Here is a 22,744-nt window from a genome sequence, read left to right on the forward strand (position 1 = left end):
TGACGGAGGGGCAGTGGTACAGGATGGACAGGCGGTTACCCGATGTTTGGCATCTCTTCTTCCAGGATGAGGTCGGAGAGCACGTAGTGATGCCTCGCCAGCACAAAACGGCTCATCACAGACTCTCGGATCTATACACACAGACACAAAAACCAAGGGTTAGCCTCATATTCTGTTGAGATGACAGTGAGGGCCTATTAAGACCAGCTGTGTACACGAGAACGGTGGGGCTAGCACCCTGTCTGACCGCGCTTGTCTAACCATTGCTAGATGTTGAGCCGCCAGTAGAGGGACGAGTAATAGGGTTACTTGGTATTATTCAGAGGTACAGCTGCATTATTAGTGACCAGAACAGAGAATAATTTTAATTTGGACCTTGGCAGTGCTGATTGATACAACTTGTCATGAGCCTTCCAGAAATAATAGTGAACTAGTAATGAAGTTTAAGGCCAGATTGATCGGTTATCTTTTTTAACAAACAAGATCCTACAATGCACAACATTAACATAATTGTGACATATAACAGCAATGTTTATTACAACGTAATGTATTGGTGAGCATAAGTGAGAGAAACAAAGTAATCAAATTCACATTTGCATCCTTCCTACTGCAGACACAGCCCACCCAGATATTTAGAACTCACGCTTGCTGGCAAGCCCATTCAGCATATGTGCAGGAAATGTGCCAGGGGGAGCTGAGAACATTTTGTTTGTTTCGTCTGGAGTGCTGCTGATGATCCAGCAGCCAGCCAGTGGCACCAGGCAAAGACTAACATAGCACTGCACTATATGGACCTTTATATACTGGTATATATTGCCCCATTTTGAATGAGTGGACAGTGCTGCTGCTGCTGCACAGACAGCGAGGTGACCAATGATACCTTTTTCATGTAGATGGCAGCAATAGCCCTGTAGCGAATCAACTGCTCCGTCGTGTCAACAATATCCTTCTCCCTTTGTTTCTTCTCATATTCCTGCAAGAGAGACCACACATGTATGGCGTTTGTATCATCGGCTCCCTTCGCAAAGCAGTTTTGAAATAGGAAAATGATGTCCTGTTGTTATTCAAAAGCATAATCAGGAGTGACATGGTCCCTTAAGATAACAGTGAAATTGTTGTATGTACTATATGCATACAAGTGCTGTGTAATGCATCTGTATATGCATTAATTTGTCTCATGGCAAGTCAGTCATACCCAGAGTAATGATGCCACTGCATTAACCCCATTGTTAACCTCTTGAATGCCTTTAGAATTCGTCATGCCCTGAAGACTCATGACACTTCATTGAGGCAGTCTGTCAATAAATCAATTTATTTTTGGATTGGCTTGGACATTTTTAAAGTCTGAAGGTCTAATTTCATGTCTGTGATCATATTATCTCCAATAAATTTAACAACACCCATCACTGTGTCTTAATTGGCACTATCAAACAGCATGAACCCCAACCCTGCCAATCCTTCTGAATACATTTAAGATTTCAGTGGTTCGTAAAAAACGCCCATTGGCCAAAACATTGACATGTTTTTATTCTATCAGAGACATTGAAATATATTTTATTATTTTTAATTAACCCTTTATTCCTTATACCCGTATATGTTTGTGATTAATTGTTTATTTAAATACAGGTCTCCTTTTAAATATGACTTATGGTCTAAGTTCGTTCTTGCCGCTTTATAAACAAAGGTCATTTGTATTTATTAGTTGCCACATGCTGACCTGGAACACCTTCTCTGGGATCTCGCGGTCCAGCGGTGGCACCAGCCGATAGTTCCGGAACTCGGGCACCTCGCGACTACGCAGCTTCAGGAGGCGCAGGCGGCGCGACATTGACATCTCCTCCTCCGTTGCGAAGTTGAACTCCTCCTGCAGCTGTTCCAACCTGAAGTAGTCGGTGACCTCAACTTCGCCGCTCGTCACAACCTGCGGTGGGGCCAACAGTGAGACGCTGCCTCTACCCACGAAGCGGCAGCCGTATCACAAGCAACAACAACCCATGGCGGTAGTGCGATTGTCGGGCGTTGCCCTCACAGTGATGAGCTGCATGAGGGCGGCATTGCTGGGGTCGTTGGGGTCGAGCCGCGACTCCTTGGCCCACGCGGCCAGCTTGTTGACGTCCGTTAGTGCGGACGCCCCGATGGACGCGATGGCATCCACCCGATTCGCCGCACTTGCGCATCACGCAGAGTGACGACAAGACAGCGCTATTGGACAGCTCGCCGTGTGGTGGGGGAGTCGGGGTTAAATATATATTTTTTATTTTAATACAATTTCTGAGCTACATTCAAATATTGTGTGACTTTTCAAATTTTTCAAAAGTAATATTACGGATTCTAATAATCTAGCTGCACAGAAAAGCACACTATGGTAAACCAGCTGCAGAGCAAATCACACAAAGTACTTTCTAATGACTGCACTGATAAGCACGCCAGGGAAGCCTTCTAACAGAGTTCAGCATGTTGATCTCAATTACCGGCACAGATAATGGTGCTGACAGGCAGTCAAAAACTTCACTACCATCTACATTGAACTATCTTACAAACTGAAAACATCATGTTAAAAAAAATGGTATAACTCCTCAGAAGGGCGATAAGAAGAAAATAGACTATCCAAAATATTGCCTTCTATTATTAAAGGTTATAAGGTTCCCAATCTAAAATTCTACACGGCTGTCAACCAAAGGCTCTAATTTGTCCCAGAATCAGCACCAGGCTCCCTTTAGCCAATTGCCTGCCATGCTCACCTGCGCAGGCCGTCGCCATGCTGCGATGCGAGTGCCGGTGCCAGTGGAATCCCGTCGCTCCCTACGCCCCAGGCCACGCTGCAAGCCAACTTTCCGGACGTGAGCAGCGTCACCGTGCTCTCCTTGTCCACCCCCAGGGTGACCGGAACGTCTGTAAGGTTTTGCAACAAATAGGCGCGTCATGATTTGCCGTCTCCCGTTTGATTTGACCCAAGTGTCAGGATTCAAGATCACAATGGGAATTCAAGACTTCATTTTTTGTGTGGGTCGTGTCTGTGTTCGGTCTCGCAGACGCTATTTTTTGTGTTGTCTCATTCACCCCATGAACGTATAATTTTCAAATTAACTTCAATTAGAAATTCAGTAATCAGTGTATGGATTGATTTTACTAGATGAATGAACAAACCGTTACATGATCAGCGACAACTGTGACTCTATGCCCTTCCGTATTGTGAACATTTTATGACTTTTACATGATAGTATGTGACCTTCACTTGCTCCAGGATTTAGTGCACGACCCATCCAACTATTGGAAATATATCAAGATGAGTTAATAAGTTACCTTGCCAATGACTACTCGTTTTAAGTAATAACCTTCACGTATAATTATGGTATGTGTCAGTGTAACTTTCAAATTATGATTCGGCTACTGTCAATAATCTTTGTGAGACCACCCTCTTGATAATAATAATAGTGACACATGGCTATAACGCTGGGTATGAATGTAATTATACATTTGTATGCTTTAAACATTAAGCAATGATCATTTATAACAGTGAGCGACCTCAATACATGTATGTCTGTTTCTATTTCATATAAACATTGGCAGTCACTGTCAAACTGTCCCGTTGATCTGCCCATGGAACATCAGTTACAATCAATAATTCTGTCTGACATGGACATCACCAGGTGAACCCTGCACAACATGAGTAGCTGGAATGTATCTGTGTGCCAACTATGGTGCCAATAAGACAGAATAAACTGGATGGGTGTGGTGCTGGTCCCACCACCCCTTCGTGTGCTATGTCAGCCATATCTAGTCGCTAACACGCTTGCCTCGCCACCCTAACCATGCTAAGAGGTGGAGAGAGCTAAGTCCTTGGTTGCTGGGTGAGGAGACGTACTGCTGCCGATGCCCTCATGCGGGAAAGAAACATGATGCTCGCTGCTAAACTCCAGCTCCTGCAGGGGGCAGTTCCCAGCCACCACGTTCAAGTCGGGGAGCTGAGCGAACATCTCTGCCAACCGCACGGTCGACACTCCCACAGTCTCGAACAGCTGCAGCACAACACAGCATGGGGCAACGAAGGACAGCGGCAAGTGTTAGCTGCCCACAGTGCAATGTTCCTGAAAGGAAAACGCAACACAAAACACGAGCATCCGTAAGCATGTACCCAGGCTGTGTGTGTGGCAGGTTGTTCAACACAATTATGAAAGGTTATTTATGAGAAAAACTGGTGAGATCAGTGAAATGCTCTTTTATAGTTCTCTAGTGGCATCGGTGCAGTAAAACGTATGTGACATCACTAGAGTGCCATCATGATGCACTTGACTAAATCCAAGATAAACAGCCTGAGTGCATATCTACATCTTGACTTGAAGCTTTCGTGAGTGCAGGAATTAATATTCTTTGGATCTTTCGGTAAAGGCACATAGATAGGAACCTATCTACGTGATAGATAGGAACCTATCTATCTATGTGACTTTACAAAAAGAATATGCAAATATATCTGCAGTAGAAGAGAAACTCTTTAAAACAAATCTACCAACACGTAAATATCATCCTCGCATACCTGTAACAAGTGATAAATAATCATTGGTGATTGTGTGCGATTGTTTCAGCACAATCCCATTCATACTATGCGACTATGCACTGTATCCCCCTGCTGTGCAAGCAAAAGATTTGAAATATAAGGTGAGGCAATATAACTTGTACAGTTTGCAGCATTGATCGTGTGAGTCACTAAGGTGGTTGCAAAGGTGGAAAATATCGGGTGGGGTGCATAAAATGCATAGCGCCAGCTGTCATCTGCAGCCTGCCTTGCGGATGTTACATGTTCCTTGTTTTTTAGCTTTTTTCATGGCACCATCAGTGTAAATATAAGTCTGAACACCTTCACGGATCACAGGAAAGGCATCACTATGCAATACTAGCAGCAAACAGAAGGCAAAGTAAACTATACCACCTATATTATTGGCACATTTGTATCAACAAGAACAGACTAAACAAGATTTTAAATCCAAATGTATTACCAATATTACATTTATTGTTTCTACCTTTACTTAGCCTGAGCTAACTAAAATGGCGGATGGCTGCTAATGTTCAGGAATGTATCATTTAGACACATTTCAACATCTAATTCTCACACGGCTTATGTCGCATAATTCCCACATGTAAATTCTCCCCGCCGCCTAAACAACAATGTGGTTGAATGCACTGATGTGAAAAATGTATTAAACAGGAGAGCATATTTCTTTAAATACTCTATGACTAAACACCAAAGTAACCAGATCTGGGCAGGACTGTTTGCTGCCAGATACTGATACAGACCCACGAGCAGCCCTCACCAGCAGCTTGATGCTTTCAGGCCAGTGCACAATCTGGATGTTGAAGATCTGCCCGAAGTGAATGGAGAAGTCGGCATTGAGGGGGCGACTCGTCGTGCACGACACCTCTTTGTTGTTGAAGAGGACCTTCACGAACAGCGAGTACCTCTGCAGTTCCTGCCGGCGCTGCTGCTCGGGGCTGAGAAGGCACGATGGGGGGGGGGGAAGGTGACGTCACGTGCGTGTTAACTGCTGCCTTTGCACCAACTGTAAACAGAAGGACGCACAAGCTAATTTGTCTTTGGCAAGTGGCAAGGCATGACATTCTAGTCTCTATACTTCGCCACATGCTTTGAGTATTCTGCTGTCACAGCAGTGATTGTCTGCAACCAAGCTTGTCAGTATGTATTTACAATGGCATATGCACAATAACGTGTTCTTACGAGGAACACTGTAATGAAAATGTATTGCCCCAGGAAAGCCTTGCAAAGCCTCAAAACTTTTTTTCAGGAGGGTCCTTCGTTAGGATTTTGTTGTCTGGGAAGAAACCGGAGTCCTCAGAGAAAGCCCACACATGTGGGTGAGTCAAGGCAAAGTCAACGTCTCAATAATTCAGTAAGCGTGGCACAGCCCTGAAAGAGTGCCACATTCCAATGGTGAAGTCCCATCTGCCTTTGCGGCAACCAATGTGGGTTTCCGAAAAAGTTGGACTAATTTTATCGAGGATGAATAAAAGTTGAGTCAACTTGCGATTTGTAGCAGCAAACTTTAAGCAGTGAGTTGTGTACCCTAACGTCAGTACCACTCAGCAGCATTCTCTCAGCACAAGTTCAACAACTTGAGCGACCCATTTGCTCTTTACCGGGGGCACTGGTTGGTAGGTGTCACGGTGGCAGTGTTGGATAGCTCGAGCGTGATAAGGGGCTCTCCAGGCCTGCGCCGGATGCGCGCGGCCTTCTCCCGGACCATTTGCTCGGCAGCTGTGCGGTCAAACGTTTCTGGCTTCTGGGGTTTGGGTGGCTCCTCATCCAGGGGCTCAGCGCCTGCATCACCACCATCCTCCTCATCATCTTCCCCTGTCAGCCCCTCTCTGTCATCCTCCCCCTGCGACTGCCCCTTCTTGCTCTTCTTTTTCTTCAGACGTGCTCTCTGTAGCAAGATGGGCGAGTGAGGGGACAGGGGTACGGAGTCAGCACCAACGTAGTTAATTATGCCAAGCAGAGGGTTGCAGAGGAATTTGCATGTGATATGGCGAGTGGTGAAATATATGTATGTTGAACTCCTTTCGCACCGTACGTAGCCAACCATGCTAATCAGAGCTGCAGGGGTAGGACAACAAAACAAGACAAGAGTAATGTCCTACGATCCCCAAGACATAGGTTCAATTCGTGGCCATGCACGTCACTGACAATGCAAATTAAATCTGAATTTGGGTGTGTTAAGGGTAGGTCCTGAGAGAGGTGAGGAGAGGCAACAGGAGGAGCAGTCATACACCAATTGAAGTTACCTTTCTAGAGAGAAGATCGTGTTACAAGGCAACCCTAAACACTGCTCCCTAAGTATATGAAGACCAACATATGTCACTAACCACAGTTATAAACAAAAGTCGCATACATGTGCTCTTGAGATACCTGCTTTTTCCTCCAGAGCTTCCACACATCACACTGAAGCCGGTACTCATTCATCCGCTTCTCAAACTCCTCCTGGAACTCCCGCTCCATCTCATCCACCTCATGTGCGATCTCCTGCTCGTATTGTGACTCATCTTCTTGCCGCCTCTTCTCCTCTCTGCACAGCATATCACACCAACATCAACAGGTCACTAATAAAGTGCACTGCCGAATAAGAATTATGACAGCTTTAATAACCGCTAGATGCATGTCCACAAGGGCCGATTCCACCACACCTACAGGACGTACCACAGCAAGATCCAAGAACCTGTGGCCAATTCAAATTGTTCACTCGTTGATTTAAATTGCTGTTTTCACATGGATTCAATTATGCATATGTAATATAGGTCATAAAATCAGGCACAGGGCACACAGCACTGCTTACCAATTACAACATCACACTCCTCATTGTAAGCAACCATGGTTATTGGGATTTGAACACAGGGAAATGCTGAAAGCAACATTCACTTGGAACATGACCTTTTAGCTGGCTTAGTACGAACGTGCTTACCTGCGTATATGGAGCTTTAGCTGCGTGTTGGTGTATTTTTGAAATTCTCGCAAGTTCTTGATCTCCTTCCAAGTTTTCAAAAGACTCTTTAAGAGGTTTCGGTCTTTCTCTAACTCAATATCATTTAGTCTCCGGGTCTGCCTGTGATGTACGAGATGACAACAATAAAACATTATATCCATAAGGCACTATGGAAATCATCATTGAAAACATTTTCTTATCACAATACACTTTTTGGGAGGATGTGCATAGATTTGTATTCGCTCTAAATGCACAGGCAAGAACATTACCAAGCGCAAACAGTTGATGCAATATCGTAAGATATAATTTTACATCATTAACATTGTAGTGTGTGCACAAAATACTGATCATAAGCTCTTCACAACGCTGGTTCACATTTTCCTAACGATGATGGTAAGGATGACAAAGACCTTGATGAAGGTGATGAGAGTGGAAATGAAGGCGGGTCAATGGCAGTGACGACGGCAATTGTGGCAATGACGACACCTGATCTCGTTGGTGTACTCCTGAACCCTCTTGCGCGTGGCTGGGACCAGGACCTCCATGTTTGTGGAGATGTTCTTGACTGCATTCCGCAAGGCCCGCAGCTGCATGTGGCGGGACAATCAGGATTTGGGTTGGAGTCAAAGAAACATAAAACTGGTAAGCAGAGCTCACGCGCATTTATAAACGCACTAACCTGTTTTACAGTATTCACATGCCCAATGTCTGCATGGATACCAATAAAATCTTATATTTTATATGTACAAATGTAGCTTTCTTTTCCCCAAACGATATTCTCATCATGCTAATGGCATTATATCATGAGATGAAGATATTTCCATTCAGACCTCTCCAAGCTCAGTGCACCAACTTGTGTCGTGAGCTCCAGAAGATAACATCACAGATCTCCTCTCTGAACTCACTTCAATAGGCCCCTCTATTTACACGAAGACCATATCGGTCATATACTCTGAATAAAGTATCCATCGAACATCAGTCAAACTATTTGTTTAATTATCAGATTTGGAATTTGATAAATGTTTAAAATCGAATTCAAAGAATGCAATAATTGGTTGCCAGTCTCAGACCATCAAATATCTATACTTGAAAAGCTAGCTTAACAATGGGTGTCTTAAACACAGGCCTACCAGGTAAAGTGCTGATAAACATCTAAGATAATTTAACACGAAGGTTAACATAAGTTAAACTATCAATGGCGATGTTCTTTACTTAATGTAGCAGTGTTATGATTCGTAATACATTTTTGTATGAGGCCACAATGATCTGGACAATAGATTGTTGTGTAACCTTCCAGCAGCCGACATAGCCAAATAAATTGAATCGTCTAATGTACAACGATTATTGTTCCAGCCGACCGGTAAGTAAAAAAAACTCTTATAGCTAAAAAAACTTGCAATTCGATGCGATGTTTTGTTAGAAACTGCACCAAGCATCCTCAGGTAATTTAATTTTGTATTTGCTTGGTACATATGTGTGTTGGGCTTCTTCCACACCATGCAAAATCAACCGTGTATATGGGATTTGGTCCTTATATATAATCAATGTACAGTGTTGTGGGATGCTGTTGGCATGAATGATGCTATATGAAATGAAAGTTTTGTCATTGTCATTAAACCAGTGCACGAAAACTCCCCGATGCAGCGCCCACACCTTGTCGTCGAGCATGTCGGCGCGGCGCTCCTCCTGGCGCGCCAGGTACTGCGCGTACAGCTGGCTGAGGCGGGAGGCGAGTGCGTGCTCGCGGCTGAAGAGCGCGTGGTGCAGGAACGTGACGCCGCACAGATCCACGTCGAGCTGGCAGCGGCCGCAAGCTCCCGGCGCCGTCACGCCGCGAGTGTCCACCTCCTGCAGCTCGGGCTTCTGGAAGATGAGCTCCAGCCCCTGATCCCGCGCCTCCCGCTCTGTATCGGGTGGGCGCGTCGCCTCCGGCTTCAGGGGATCCGGCAGAGCCAAGACACGGCCGTCGTCACCGAACCACTCTTTGCCCTGTATGCGCGGAGAGGCAGTAGTCATGCAACGATGTATCGGTTTGTTGATCAAATGTCAATTCTTATGCTAAGAATACAAGCTTCGAATCGTGTGTGCGAGAATCATCAACTTATTTTCAATGCAAAGTCTATGCGAATTACATGCACTTGTTTGTGGAGGCAACATCCCAAACAAGTGAAAAACAATGCAAATGAGGCAAAGGAGTTTCAAAGTAATATATTTGAGTGGCCATGGATTGTGATCATCCATTGATTCACTGGGGTGTGGGATGGAGTGAAACTTTACTTGTCTTACACAGTCAATGCAGTAACACACATAACTCTTACAGTCATTATGATCATGTATTTTTATTATTTTGCCTTTATGGCAGTGCTTTCCAGTAAACCAGCCTTTGCTTACAGGGTTGAGAGATTCCACCTGCAGGGCTATGATAATGCATCACTATCGTTGAGATTATTTGCTACAATATAAAATACACCATTTCATTCAAAACCAGCATTTTATAATACAAATGAAACCATATCAATCTGCTTATTAGCTACGAAAAGCAGCTTATAAAGATGGGCTTTTTTCAATGATAATTTAAAACAGATAGCTTGTCGCACAGTTCATGGCGGTACAACTGGAGGCTGAGACTCCTCGACTGCCAGGGTAATGCAGACATGAGATCACGAGTGTTCACAGACCCCGGGCATCTTGAGCAGTCGGTGCTCCATGATGTTCTGGTTGGTGAGGGTGACTGTGGGCCTCTGCCCGACGTAGAAGCCTTCATCCTCTAGGTACCGCACTTCCTGATCCGGGGGCATCTTCTGTGATGCAGGCACTGTGCAGATATACACAGACACAACGAGAATCCTCTTACCTGTAATCCTCTTATCCGCAAATCCTGGTGGTTATATTGCCATGGACCTAATGCTAGCGGTGGCGCACAACAAAACTTAAGATGCTCTTTGCTGTTTATGGTTTTAAGCATTGTTAATCAGCCACACATTGATTCCAGTGAGTGAGGTCCTACAGATGTCCAAATATGTTTCCCTAAAGCCTGTGCCACAGTACAGTCAGATTAACACCAACACAAGCTCATGCCGTAGACAAGTTGACGAGTGTGTGTGCGTGCCTGCCATGGCGCTGGGGATGTAAAGCATCTTCTGCTCGTTCTCGCTGAGCTTCTGGATGCTCTGGTACTCAGCAGGGACCACATCCAGAACCTCCCAGGGAGAGAGGTTGCCCAGGATCAGCTTCTCCATATCCTCAGCCTCGTCTCCATCCTCCTCCTCCCCTTCTTCCTCATCTCCTGCCCTCTCGGCCACCAGGGGCCTCTCCTCGCTCGCCTCTTCCTGCATGTCCGACGCACAAGAGGAAAAATTAGGATATTGCAAGTGTGACACTGATTATGCACGAGCTATGGCAAAAAACATTTCTGTGGTTGGGCAACAAAAATCTGTTTTTGTATTCTACCAAAGTGCATAACAGCACATTTACATAAATTTTTTTTTTTAATGGGATTGAACTGGTAAATTGTCTTAAAAGTGTAATTTGGTAATAAATGGAATTATACAGGGTAGTAGGGTGGTACAGTGGCAACACTTGTGCCTCACGGCAAGAAGGGCCTGGGTTCGATTTTTAACTCTAGTGCCCTTCTATGTGGAGATTGCATGTTATCCCCCTTATCCGGTTTCATGCCATAGCTAAAAGAAACATACGATTTAACTGGTATTGGCCAAACATCCCAACGTATAAAGAGGACCTACAAATTACTCATTGAGGATTACACACAGCAACGTTTACAGATGGCGAGGCTTTCCTGGGTAAACAAAAGTAGTAATAATCCTGAGCCTCAAAGAGATACGTCCGACAACACTCCCAACTGGATATCAACCAATAAGCAATTATGGCATTAGTGAAAAGGACATCATCCTAAATCAGAACATGACGAGACATTGCACACCAGAGGCAGGCAACATTTAGCTCGACAGGGGCGCTTTGTAAGATACACACCATGAGTAGCCAAGGAGATTGGTCATCAGCGGAAACAACACAAGAGCCGGCCGTGGGAGTCCTCCCACGACTTAAACGGTATAAAGAAATTAACGGTAAGAGAATATGCCAGCAGGCAGTCAAGGAGAACAGGCTCTGCCACAGATCCCCTGAAATGCTCCCAGTTCACCCAAGCGGCAACAGCTGCTGCAAGTGAGAATCTGCTTCTCATGAGTCAACTCTCCCAAACTCGCACTTCCGCCCCCACTGCGACCTGTGGGAGACAAGATGCCATATCCCCCTCCCCGACCATAGCCACATATCCCCATTACCCTGTCTCCCCATTAGTTACGACTCCAGTGATTTGAGTCTCTGGGGACACACAGGCTGCTCCCCATGTAAACCGGACAAGAAACAGGAATTAGATCACGTGAACCATTGAACATGTGGAGGCCAGAAACGTGAATTGCATGTAAGAGCTTAAAGGGTACAATGTGAAAGCTGCATGATGCAAGAGGCTGGATAGGACATGTTAAGTATCTACACAGCTCCCTGCTAGATGAAGGCCACCCAAAGGCATCATGATTATACAATATCTGGGGTCGGAGAACAGAAAAAAGCATGTACAATCTGCCAGGCAGCGACTGTCATCGGCTCTGAAATTTCTCGTGTAAAACAGAGAGTAAGTTTGCATATCCTAAACGAGATAGCAAAGCTGGGCACAGGGCAGTAGTCGCCAAGCCATTCAATTCGCTGCCCAGATTACAACCCTCATGTAAAATGGCCAGCTTGAAGTCGCGATGGAACATGGCTGCTGTGACATTATCGCTCCACGCGTTCAGCTGGTCTGTGGCTGAGGTAAATATATTTACATGATTCATGTTTGTTAAGCAATGTGTGATTGTGTGCACGCACTTATTTGCGAGTGTGTGGCAGTGTGTGTAATTGTTCTCGTGTGTTACTTTGTGTGGGAATGTTTTCATGTGTGCATGTGTGAGAAAGTGTTTTTGTATGTGTTTGTGCGTATATCTATGTCGTATTGTGCAGTATTCAATGATTATTCACTGCGAATACAATGGTCAAATCTTAATAATTTAAAAGGTCAAAATTATTTCAGATGCAAGACAAAAAAATGTTAACACATATCAATAGCTAGTTCCATAAAGTACCTTAAATTAGTATTCCATTAGCTTTAACTGGTGAAGATAATAAAGTAAGTAAAATGTCACTACTGTTATCGTGTTTTATGCAACTCAAGTCAAGATAAAGTGTCTCCAATGCCCAATCAATGGAGCAGTGCTCACCTTGATGGATATCTAGTCTCTCAATAAGATGATCGCTGTTGATATTATCAACCCCAAAAGAAAGATGAAATTTAGTAGAAGCTTGATTTGAAGCTTTCGTGACTACAGGAATCCATACTATTTGGTTCTTTCGGTAAAGTCACGTAGGTAGAAAAAAATTATGGATCACGACGTTTCAAACGCACCATTTTGTCAAAGTTATGTTAGCCATTCTTAATGTTCTCCACGAACAATCAGTTTAAATGACAAAGAGGAACTGAAACCAGATTTAGGTCAACGTGTTCACATGCCCAAACGTCAAATGTATGTGTCAACAACTAGAGCGTGACCTAAAGTCATATTTTATGTGGGTTTAATCTCTTGCCAAAAGTACCTCACTGCCAGAGGTACAAGAATGTAATGAGTGGCATGTGAGTGAATCTCATTGGTCACGGTGCAATTTTTAAGACGAACAGCACAAATGGAATGAAGCCAAAACTAGAATAAGTGAATAAATACATGTTTTGGTGGAAACAACATTTTAAAATCCACTCACTACAACTGAGAGAGCGGAAGTTCCTATGAACACAGGTCACGCAGTTTTACATGTGAATGGATATAATGTAATTCAATGAGTTGAGCATTTTAAGATAAAAAAAATGTTGATTTCCTGCTTCTGGCAGATAACATATGTGTAGCTGACCACGTGGTACTGGTTATAGCACTCAACTCTCGTTTGGAGAGTTGCTCATTCAAATTGCAGTCAGGAATCAACTCAGCCCATCATCCATCCATCCATCGGCAATAAAATAAGTACCACTTTATGGTCACCAAAAAAAATCATCATACAGAAAAAAAAATGGTCCCTGGGAATGTAGAATTTTTCCTCTGCTAGGTCAGGGGCCACAGATGGACATAACTGCTGCCCCATTTCTCATTTGAGGAGGCAGACAATTGAGCAGTAAATGTTTTAACCTATACAAAATGAGAAAAACCTGCTCCGCAGCCTCTCTGTCGGCCACAGCAGCTCCTGCGCTCCCCTCGGCCCGAGCCCGAGCCCCGTCACGAGGTGGCCGCTCCGCCTCGAACGTGGCCGTGAAGAAGTTGAAGGCCTCCTCGCGGCTGGGCGCAGCAGCCTCCCCCACCGCCTGTGCCTTCTTGCTCTGTGAGCACTCAATCACGTCAGTGCCAGGGAGGGATCTTGTTACCATGCGTGCTCGTCTTTCAGAAAGAACGCACGGTAATGCACTCATTTATTGGTTTAGAACTTTCTTCTTTCGGACATGTATTTCACATGTTCCTTGTGAGTAAACAACGTGGAAAGAAAGCATTGCAGACGTAATTATGAAGAGGGAGTTTACGGTGTGTGGGACACTTGTGGAGGATGAAGAGGGCAGGTTATTAAAAAAGGAATTGAAGCCATATGATGAGATACTGTAAGAGCGAACCTCTCAGATTCGATGTGACTGCAACAGATATGGGATATTGAAGAGATAGGGAAATAATATTAAAAGGGAACTGACTATAACGACCTCTTTAATCGCAATCTCATTCTAGGGAAGTTAAGAGGTAAAGTATATTTGCAAGTGTGTGAAGGCAGTAATGAACTTTGTGTGGGTGTGCATGTGGCCATGTTTGGTCTGAACAATTGCCAACATCATTTGCCCCCACATTCTAAGCTAAAAAGTGATATTTGTACCAATAACTTTTCAACTGCTATCCTATTCCATTCTCTTCAGTCTTCTTAAGAGTTCACTGACAATTTTTTAGATTCACTGATTTTGAGAGCATGAAGTAAATCATTAATTGTACCAGAAAACGCATGTTTGGACCATCTAATTTTTTTTTATTCATCTGTGTTAATCTCAATTTAAGTTGCATGAATTCAGTGTGATTGTTTATATAATGATAACAATGAGATTAGTCATGCCTCATTACACCGGCAACTCCATATAGAATGTTGCGATAACGTAACTTATAGAAGAGGGAATGAATTAGAAATATATAACGTTCAATTTGCATTTACGGAATTGTTACTCTTTCAATTATGCAATTTGGGGGGGGGGGGGGGGGAAGAATGGAACAACGCATGGGTTTGTTATTTGTCCTAGAGTGCATTTCATGCTGCTGCAGGTGGTATGCGCCGTGCACTGTTTACACTGTACTGGTTTCCCATGCTCTTCACGCCACCCAAGCTCGGCTCGTTTTGGTTCAGCTTTTTGTGTGGAACCACGCATGGTACTGTTACTGTGCAGGATTTCACACTTTTTTCAACATTCTCAATTCAGGAAAGAGTAAGTCAACATTTGATACAGTAATTTTGCTGTGACGGTGCCACCTGAAGACAGAAGCTTGTGTTGCCTCCGAAACGTCGTGATTTAATTTATTTACCAAAAAAACAAAGAGTAATTCAACATGTCTGGAGAAAGACCATCAAGTGCAAGTAACAGCAGAAGTGCAAAAAGAGACTGTAAAGCAATTACCTTGGATGCAAGTAGTGTGCAGTAGTTTTATTTCACTAACTATATTGAGTATTGTATGTATTTTATGATACAATGATCGATTTTCCATTAAATGTGCTTAAAAAGAGGTTTGCTGCATTCTTAAGTGTGATTTAATTACATCTTCGGGCAGAACTTTGTTCCATAGGAAGGCATCTACAATTATATAATGGAAGTCAATGGGAAAATAGGGTGCGATATAAAGAATTTCACCTTATGGACAACTTTCCAGGGGCAAATCGGTATATCGAGGGATGCCCTCGAAAAATTACATAATTTGTTGTTTTTCTTCACTTTTTTAACACTTTATGTCCACAATACGTTTAACAGTGATGCCCTATTATTAGCATTTTCATCACTCACCAATGCTGAGCATCCCTCTTTAACCAATAACACATTGTAGCGCTACTCATGTGCTGTGATTATAATTACATCTGCTTGCCTGTAATGGCAATAATTGCACTGATTTGGCCTGATGAAGGGTGCTAAAAGACAGTTGCTCATTGCTAAACAAAGGGCATATCTTATGTATGAAGCTTAATGCAAAACCTGTATGACACAGCACAATTCCCAACCCTTAATAACAACATTAATATGAAACAGGCATGCAGACTGGCTGCTAAATGTGCAATATCTTGTAAATGTTTTCCATGCCAGCTTGTAAATGTATGGGACCCAGCTTGTAAACTCTCTTTTATGTCAGCTTTAAAATCCACATGCAGGGGAGCTTGCGCTATTAAACCGTGAAATATAGATTTCTGAATGTCCCGATTAGGAAATGTTGGGCCCTCAAGTGAGAACAACTCCCTGGGTCTCTCGTTTGTGCCATATGAGCCTGACAGTCCAAAACTTGTTCCCACAATCTGATGGTCCCCTAACTTCCACAGTCTACGCTAACTTCTGGTCTTAAACACACTCACAGCTCATGGCAAGAAGTAAGGAATAGTCATGCTCTTATCTGTGTCATTTAAGCCTGGCACTCCAAAACTTGTCTGCAGAACACCATGGTCCCATCAATTTTATACTTAACATTGACTGCTGGTCTTTAGCAGAGTGGGCTAATGACAAGGAGAACAAATGGGAAGACATAATCAGAGTGAATACATCGTCAATCCAATCCCTCAGTTGTAGCAAGGCAATACCTTGGCTTTGACCTTGCTGACCAGGTTCTGGAAATTCATCTGAGCTGCAGGATCATCTTCGTCGTCATCATCATCATCACGCTGGGGATCAGACAAACACAGACACTTTAAGGGTCATCAGTGATGGTGGATCTTTAATGAGCATATCAAGCAGTGTGGTTGAGTCTGTGGGGCACAATGTAACAATGCTCTTCTATACAGTCATATTTGATGGCAGAGGAAAGCAACATTTTATAACCATAGCCCCACTATCCTAGATAATGCATGTGTAGTGGTGTTAACTACTCGCTGTTCGCAAACTGTGAGAGCGGATCGTAAACAAGGTTTTCCCGCTCAATCAAACGGTCAGGGTCAAATGGGATGAGGTAGGATCCAAACGCCAGATTGGGAAGGACCAATCGGAGGGTCCCACAAGGTGGCAGGGGATTGGACAACCCGGCCACAAACAGGGATAAAAGCCAGAGCGCTGAGAGCTCTTGGCCAGTTCTGCTACACGAAGACCCAAGTCGGCCGAAGACAGAGAGGACCCTGGACCAAGCCTTCCAGCCCTCGTCAGGGCTGGGGCTCAGAGTCACCAGTGGTCAGGGGAGATAGGTCCTGGATAGGACCCTGGCTCCCAGCCTTCCCGCCCTTGTGAGGGCGAAGGTCCTGAGCGACCAGAGGTCGGGGACCCGCCGGGCCAGCGGCGGGTCAGTGTGCCTCCCCTAGGTCCAAGCCGGAGGACGCTAGGATAGCGGGGAGATTAGACAGACAGCAGGTCCGGAGGCTGGTCCTCCTTAGAATAGGAGCTAAGCGTGAGTGTGGAGCTGTACAAGGTCCGGAGGCTGTACCTCCTCAGGGTAACGGGTGAGGGGACCATATACCCCTTTGTGTGATAAGGACTGTGTAATAAGACAATAAACAGTGTGTCCCATAAGAAGTTTATAAGTCCGTCCTTTACAACACTACACATGGATAATACGATTTTACGTGATTTTTATATCACTGTTTTAGGTGAACACAAACATCCCATCGATTTTTCAACATAAAATAAATGGTGTGAAAACAATCATGGATAAGAATATCAACAAACTCAAGTGTCCTGTTGACCCATAACAATAAACCCAAGCGTCACCATCAATGGGATTCTAAAATCTTAACGGAGGCCACAGTTGAACAACTGAAACCCATTTTACTTTGGTTGCTGTGAAATGGTCCCACATTTTAAGTTTGAAGCACTCCAATCTAATCAATCCACGAACAATTTGAAGTTCTTGTCCATCACTAGCCACGCTATCTACTGCTGGATAAATAACTCCTTGTGTTGTATCAGCTGCAAATTGGAATTGACACTTAGAAGGGACAATGCAACGGAATGACAGTGCAGCATTTGTTTTGGAAATCGAATTTAGTGCATTAACCAGCCAAAAGCAAGGTTATTAACCTTCACAGTATCTTATGCTGAGATTCTCTGAACGACAATTCCACTATTTAACTAATTGTGTGGTAAAAATATGACCAAATAAATGTATTTATTTTAAAAATGAAAGCCTCGAGGACTTTATAACAACAGCATATTCCTTGCCAATGGAGTCTCAACTGATGCATGCATGCCAAGCCTGTGACTCATGTTTTACTGATTAACATTATTCTAAATGCATTCATATGCAATGACCACAATGTACCTAAAAAATGTATCATGACTAAATAACCAAGTCTTCGAGACATTTTCCCTTTGGAGCTGAAAAAAAACGTTTAACCATCATAAAACTATTTAGTACACTAAAGCAACTCTTCATCCGAACATGGTGTGGTGCTTGTCATGCAAACTAAACATCCAGGAGCAATGGGTGTGAGTTGCTCATTCGTGGCTAAAAGTGTGAGCAAGTTTTCCAATCCATTCTCCTTTGAACATTGAGTGATATAATGCTAGTCGAATGACAAAGAGTTTGTTGCGAATACTGTACGCACATCTTCCAATCTACTATACAAGACAAGGTACAATTTAACTTGAGCGACTACAATTATGCAAGCACTATTTAAGCTGATAGTTATCTGTGACCACCCAAGATATCACTACATGCCTACAAAATCACTTTTTGATTTAATTAGACTAGCAACGTGCAGTTCCTTTGGACGTGACCGTCCATCTGTCCCACCCAGTCAGCAAAACTTTTTTTAATCTTAAAAACAGTCCTGCCTCTCTCAATATCTCTTGCCTTTTCTGTACCGCATGTCCCAAAGTATCTCTATTTATCGTTTTGTCTCAGTTTCTGTTTTTCTATTCCTGTCCCCTCTTCTCCCTCCCCCTCTATACTGTGTTCCCCTCCTCCCTCCACTGTATCACACCAGCTTCTCCCTATCGCTCTCGCGGTTTCTCTCTCATCTCTCACCCTCAGTCTCCTTATTCCCACCTCTCCCTTATCTGTGTCCATCTCTCTTACCTCTCCCTAACCCTCCCTCCCACAGCTTGTCGCTTTCCCTCGCTCTCCTCTTGCCATTTCACTCGCTCTACCTTTCCTCTCTGTTTTAAGCTCTTTCACTCTCTCCCCATCCCTCTCAATCTCTTCCTCCCTCTATTTTCCTCCCTCACCTTGCTCCTCTATCACATTTGCACAAGATACATGGCTGGGGTGGAGGGTGGCTAGCAGGGGAGGTATGACGCGAAGCGCGATGCATGAACCTGGCTCAACGCTGTGGGATATGGATGATGTCATCACGCAGATGTGACGTTACCACCGTGAACACACTTGCTCGGTACATCATAAATAAAGCCAGGCAGGCATGAATCCAGATAGCAAAAGTTTTTCGAATATACCATATTATGATCACATAAATTGGTTTAAAACACCCAGTTTGACCAAATTATAAAAAATACACCTCCTTAAGGTTATAATGTGCTATATTTTCAGAAATTTGCTATTTTATTCTACTTTTATATGAAAAGTTTATTCAAATTGGTTTGCACTATTTTCCTTCATGTCTCTAGGAAGAGAAGGCTGTCCCAGTATAATAGGCAGCATTCTTTTGGTATATCCCTGTCATCTCAGAACAGCTGGTGGGCACGACGACATCCTTCACATACCACCAAGCGAGCCGCCCACAATCTCTCCCTCACCGCTTCCCACAATTAGCATCACACACAAACAGTTTTGGAGATATCTAAAAATGTTATATTCCCAGGTATTCAAGGAGTGTGTGTGATTGTGGTCATGCCTAGATTGAATAGTTTTTTTGTCTTACCTGCACTATCTTGTTTGTATTGTTTCTTGTTTTATCTCTTATAACATTGTCTTTGCTCCATTGCATTAAAACAATATCTCATTGGCAAAAAACACCATGGATATATTAAGCAATTTCCCTTAATCGAACCAAGAGTACTATGTGAAAATGTGATGCTTCTTGCAATGGAGACGTGGCTTTCACATTTATGAATGTTTACTTCAAACACTGTTTCAATGAGTAATATGTAAAATTTATATTTTCTTGTGCCTTAGGTCCAATTTTTCTCGAGCATCGTTATATTTTCTGAACACATCTATCCCTCAGTGGCTTTGCAGTTTCCTTCTTGAATTGACTCCAGTCCAATCACTATTATAACACTTTATTAGATAAACGATTCTCAATGAAGTAAAAAGCTTTTCATTGAACACAAACAATGACTGTGAACTTGTAAACGTTGGATGGCCTTTTGTAAATAAATAAATAGTTCAAACATTTCACAATAGCAAATGTGATTTCCCATGTTTTGGCCATTTTCAATGCAGAATCTCAAATGTGTTGGCTCCCAAACATGATTTTGGCGGTTGATCCCAAAAAATGGAGCAAGCTGTGATTTTTGGCAAAATATTTTAAAACTATAGATTACTTATTTTGTCGATATATACACATATATGCACACATGTATATATACTGCCACGGGGTCTGAACAACCCTCTTTTTTGGGATGGTGAGCATTAAAACACATCCACAATATGTTTTAAATAAACAGTACCTGGGAATCAAGCCGGGTTTTCCTCCGGCGGCTCGGTTCCGAAGGAGACCCCAGGGAAGTTCGCCGCTCCTCATCCTTCAGCGAGCTCTCCGCCTTGCTCTGATGCCACACAAACACCCGTTCATTACAACATACTCACAGCCACAGCGAACAAGACATGGCCACGTTCAAGATGGATGTGCATGTACACGTACGGCCCTATTGTCAATCCACAGCTGGATGAGGGCTTCCCGATGCCGAGCGGATTCTGGAGATTATTTGACCACACATTAGCATGCTGCCCACAACGTAGCTCCACAGCCAAATAAAAACTTGTTGTACATGGTGGTCACCCATGCGGGTTACTATCCAGGCTTAACATTGCTTCCGAGATCTGATGGGATTGGGTGCATTACGTTTGATTTGGTCATATGCTCAAGGTGGATATTTATCAAAAGTTGCATCATAACTCATAGGACAGTTGCTATCCATCACTTACTTCTTAAGCCACCTAACTCGGAAAGTCATCACGTCTATGCAGAACAGTTGGGGAATGCTACTCGCAAAGCAATTAATTACAGTCCGCCTCAAACACATGATAAGCGATAAGTATTGAACACGATCAGGAGCTAGATGATAGCAATGTGTATGGCGCTGATTAAGAGTGTGTTAGAGTGTGTTAAGCTGTGGTATAGAGTTTGTGCACAAATGAAATGTTCGCCAAATTAAACATAGTGGTCACAGTTTACGCCAGATGTCATAAATTGTTACCACTGTGAATGTGTACTTCAACTTAACGCATGCTAACTTGTATACCTTTGCTGCTATCATTTTCTCTCGCATCCTTTCCCTCATGCTCATACCAAGTGCAGTACTCTCTAGAGAAGGGACTGAAAAAAAGGTAATAATGAAACAAGAAGAGATTTTGCAATCCTTGGACTTTGAGTTAATATTAGTCAGTTTAGTAAGCAGTTATCTACTATATATACATGGGTACAAATACCACAATATAATGAATATATAGATTTCAAAATGATTTAAAAATTAAATCAATAGCAGGATTAAAAAGCAGAAGGTGCAACAGCAGAGATTAAATTTGTTTTGGTCATCATATTACAGAGCAGCTATGGCGTATGAAAAGGCACACGTGATCACTTCAAAATGTATTTATTATAACCTGAACCTGATGCATCAAAAGGTATTCATACCAGGCCGAGTTTTCACAAAAGATGATTCTTCCACAACCTCTTTAGAGGTCAAATCTTCTACATGGTCCACAAACTGCACCGACCAGAAACATCCATTCATGATTATTAAATGCACTCTTCTCCAGGGCCTCATCACCAGCCTATTGTAAAAAAAAAATCACACTGTGAACTAATTCAGACATCTGTGAGGTAATGCAAGTGCATAGCAGCATATATCCATCAGTTGGTAGACAATAAGATGAACTTGATGTGGAAGAAATGTCACAGGGACTGATATTGGCAGACATTGCACGAGTTTACGCATTTGTGTGGTATTACAAAAACGCATCGTTGTCTTTCAAGCGGCTAACACATTTGAAATTTTGTACAGCACAGGCTATAAATAACAGTGCTTTTAGCCTGGCACATGTTTACCATTTTTCTAAATTATTTCTATGATTTAGTTCTTAAGTAAAGATGGATTTTATAGACTTGGCCGCACCTACTGCTTTTCCTGTTAGGTATATTCTCCAGATGCTACCAGACTCGTGAGATAACTTCTCTGGATGGCTGTCCCACCTCCACATGTACCGATAAAGAGATGCTCTGGCTCTCCCTCACTCGGTTTCCATACAAAGTTATATGACATGGATAACAACCAGCTGAGTCCTTGAGCTTGTGGAGCACTGAGTAGTATGTCAGCAACTAGACTATGGAAATCCGCTCCCAATATGGCTGCCTAACTATCTACAACAAGACCCAACCCCACAGCCTAAGTCTGCACGGGCATACACAGGGAAACATACTCCTAACTACTGTATGCTGCAGGGATGGGGAGGGGAGAAAGACTGTTGTCAATACCTACAAAAATCCATCTTTACCTAAACCTTATATTTTTGTATAACCTGAAGCACTGACACCCTTTACTGTACTGTTAGGTTTCCCTGGCAAAACCATACCAGCGGTGGAGGGAGCAGCATGCCGGCTCTCTTAGACTGCCGAGGAAGATGCAACGACATCGAGCCTAAACTTCCACCTGAAGATATGTAGCAGCACCCACTCGGTCACTCTACAGATGTCCTCAAGAAGCATCTTATGGGCACAGGCCCAGGAAGTTCTGATCGCCCTGATGCAGTGTGATACAAACCACTGAGCAGGAGAACTCCCACACTGCATGACCTGGTGGTATTTGGATAATATTTCAAACAATAATGGCTGTG

General features: G+C 43.3%; 1 protein-coding gene across 2 annotated transcripts in view; it reads right to left on the reverse strand.

Moving 5' to 3' along the window:
• Positions 1-22,744, reverse strand: part of CC2D2A (coiled-coil and C2 domain containing 2A) — a 43,407-nt gene that overhangs the window by 18,202 nt on the left and 2,461 nt on the right. Inside the window, exons 5-23 of one of the 2 annotated variants that reach the window (XM_061552808.1) lie at positions 21,546-21,618; positions 21,154-21,227; positions 20,359-20,457; positions 16,386-16,466; positions 13,738-13,905; positions 10,600-10,819; positions 10,169-10,305; positions 9,144-9,479; positions 7,977-8,077; positions 7,470-7,610; positions 6,920-7,076; positions 6,151-6,437; positions 5,310-5,487; positions 3,866-4,019; positions 2,742-2,892; positions 2,030-2,168; positions 1,718-1,921; positions 881-973; positions 40-131 (exon numbers count right to left, since the gene is read on the reverse strand). In XM_061552808.1, coding sequence (XP_061408792.1) covers positions 40-131; positions 881-973; positions 1,718-1,921; positions 2,030-2,168; positions 2,742-2,892; positions 3,866-4,019; positions 5,310-5,487; positions 6,151-6,437; positions 6,920-7,076; positions 7,470-7,610; positions 7,977-8,077; positions 9,144-9,479; positions 10,169-10,305; positions 10,600-10,819; positions 13,738-13,905; positions 16,386-16,466; positions 20,359-20,457; positions 21,154-21,227; positions 21,546-21,618 — 2,885 coding nt within the window. Of the gene's footprint in view, positions 1-39; positions 132-880; positions 974-1,717; positions 1,922-2,029; positions 2,169-2,741; positions 2,893-3,865; positions 4,020-5,309; positions 5,488-6,150; positions 6,438-6,919; positions 7,077-7,469; positions 7,611-7,976; positions 8,078-9,143; positions 9,480-10,168; positions 10,306-10,599; positions 10,820-13,737; positions 13,915-16,385; positions 16,467-20,358; positions 20,458-21,153; positions 21,228-21,545; positions 21,619-22,744 lie in introns of both variants that reach the window. The other variant, XM_061552807.1, reaches the window with a different exon arrangement.

Source organism: Lethenteron reissneri, chromosome 17, assembly GCF_015708825.2.
Source record: "Lethenteron reissneri isolate LAM-NWPU_2019-01 chromosome 17, ASM1570882v1, whole genome shotgun sequence".
NCBI lineage: Eukaryota > Metazoa > Chordata > Hyperoartia > Petromyzontiformes > Petromyzontidae > Lethenteron > Lethenteron reissneri.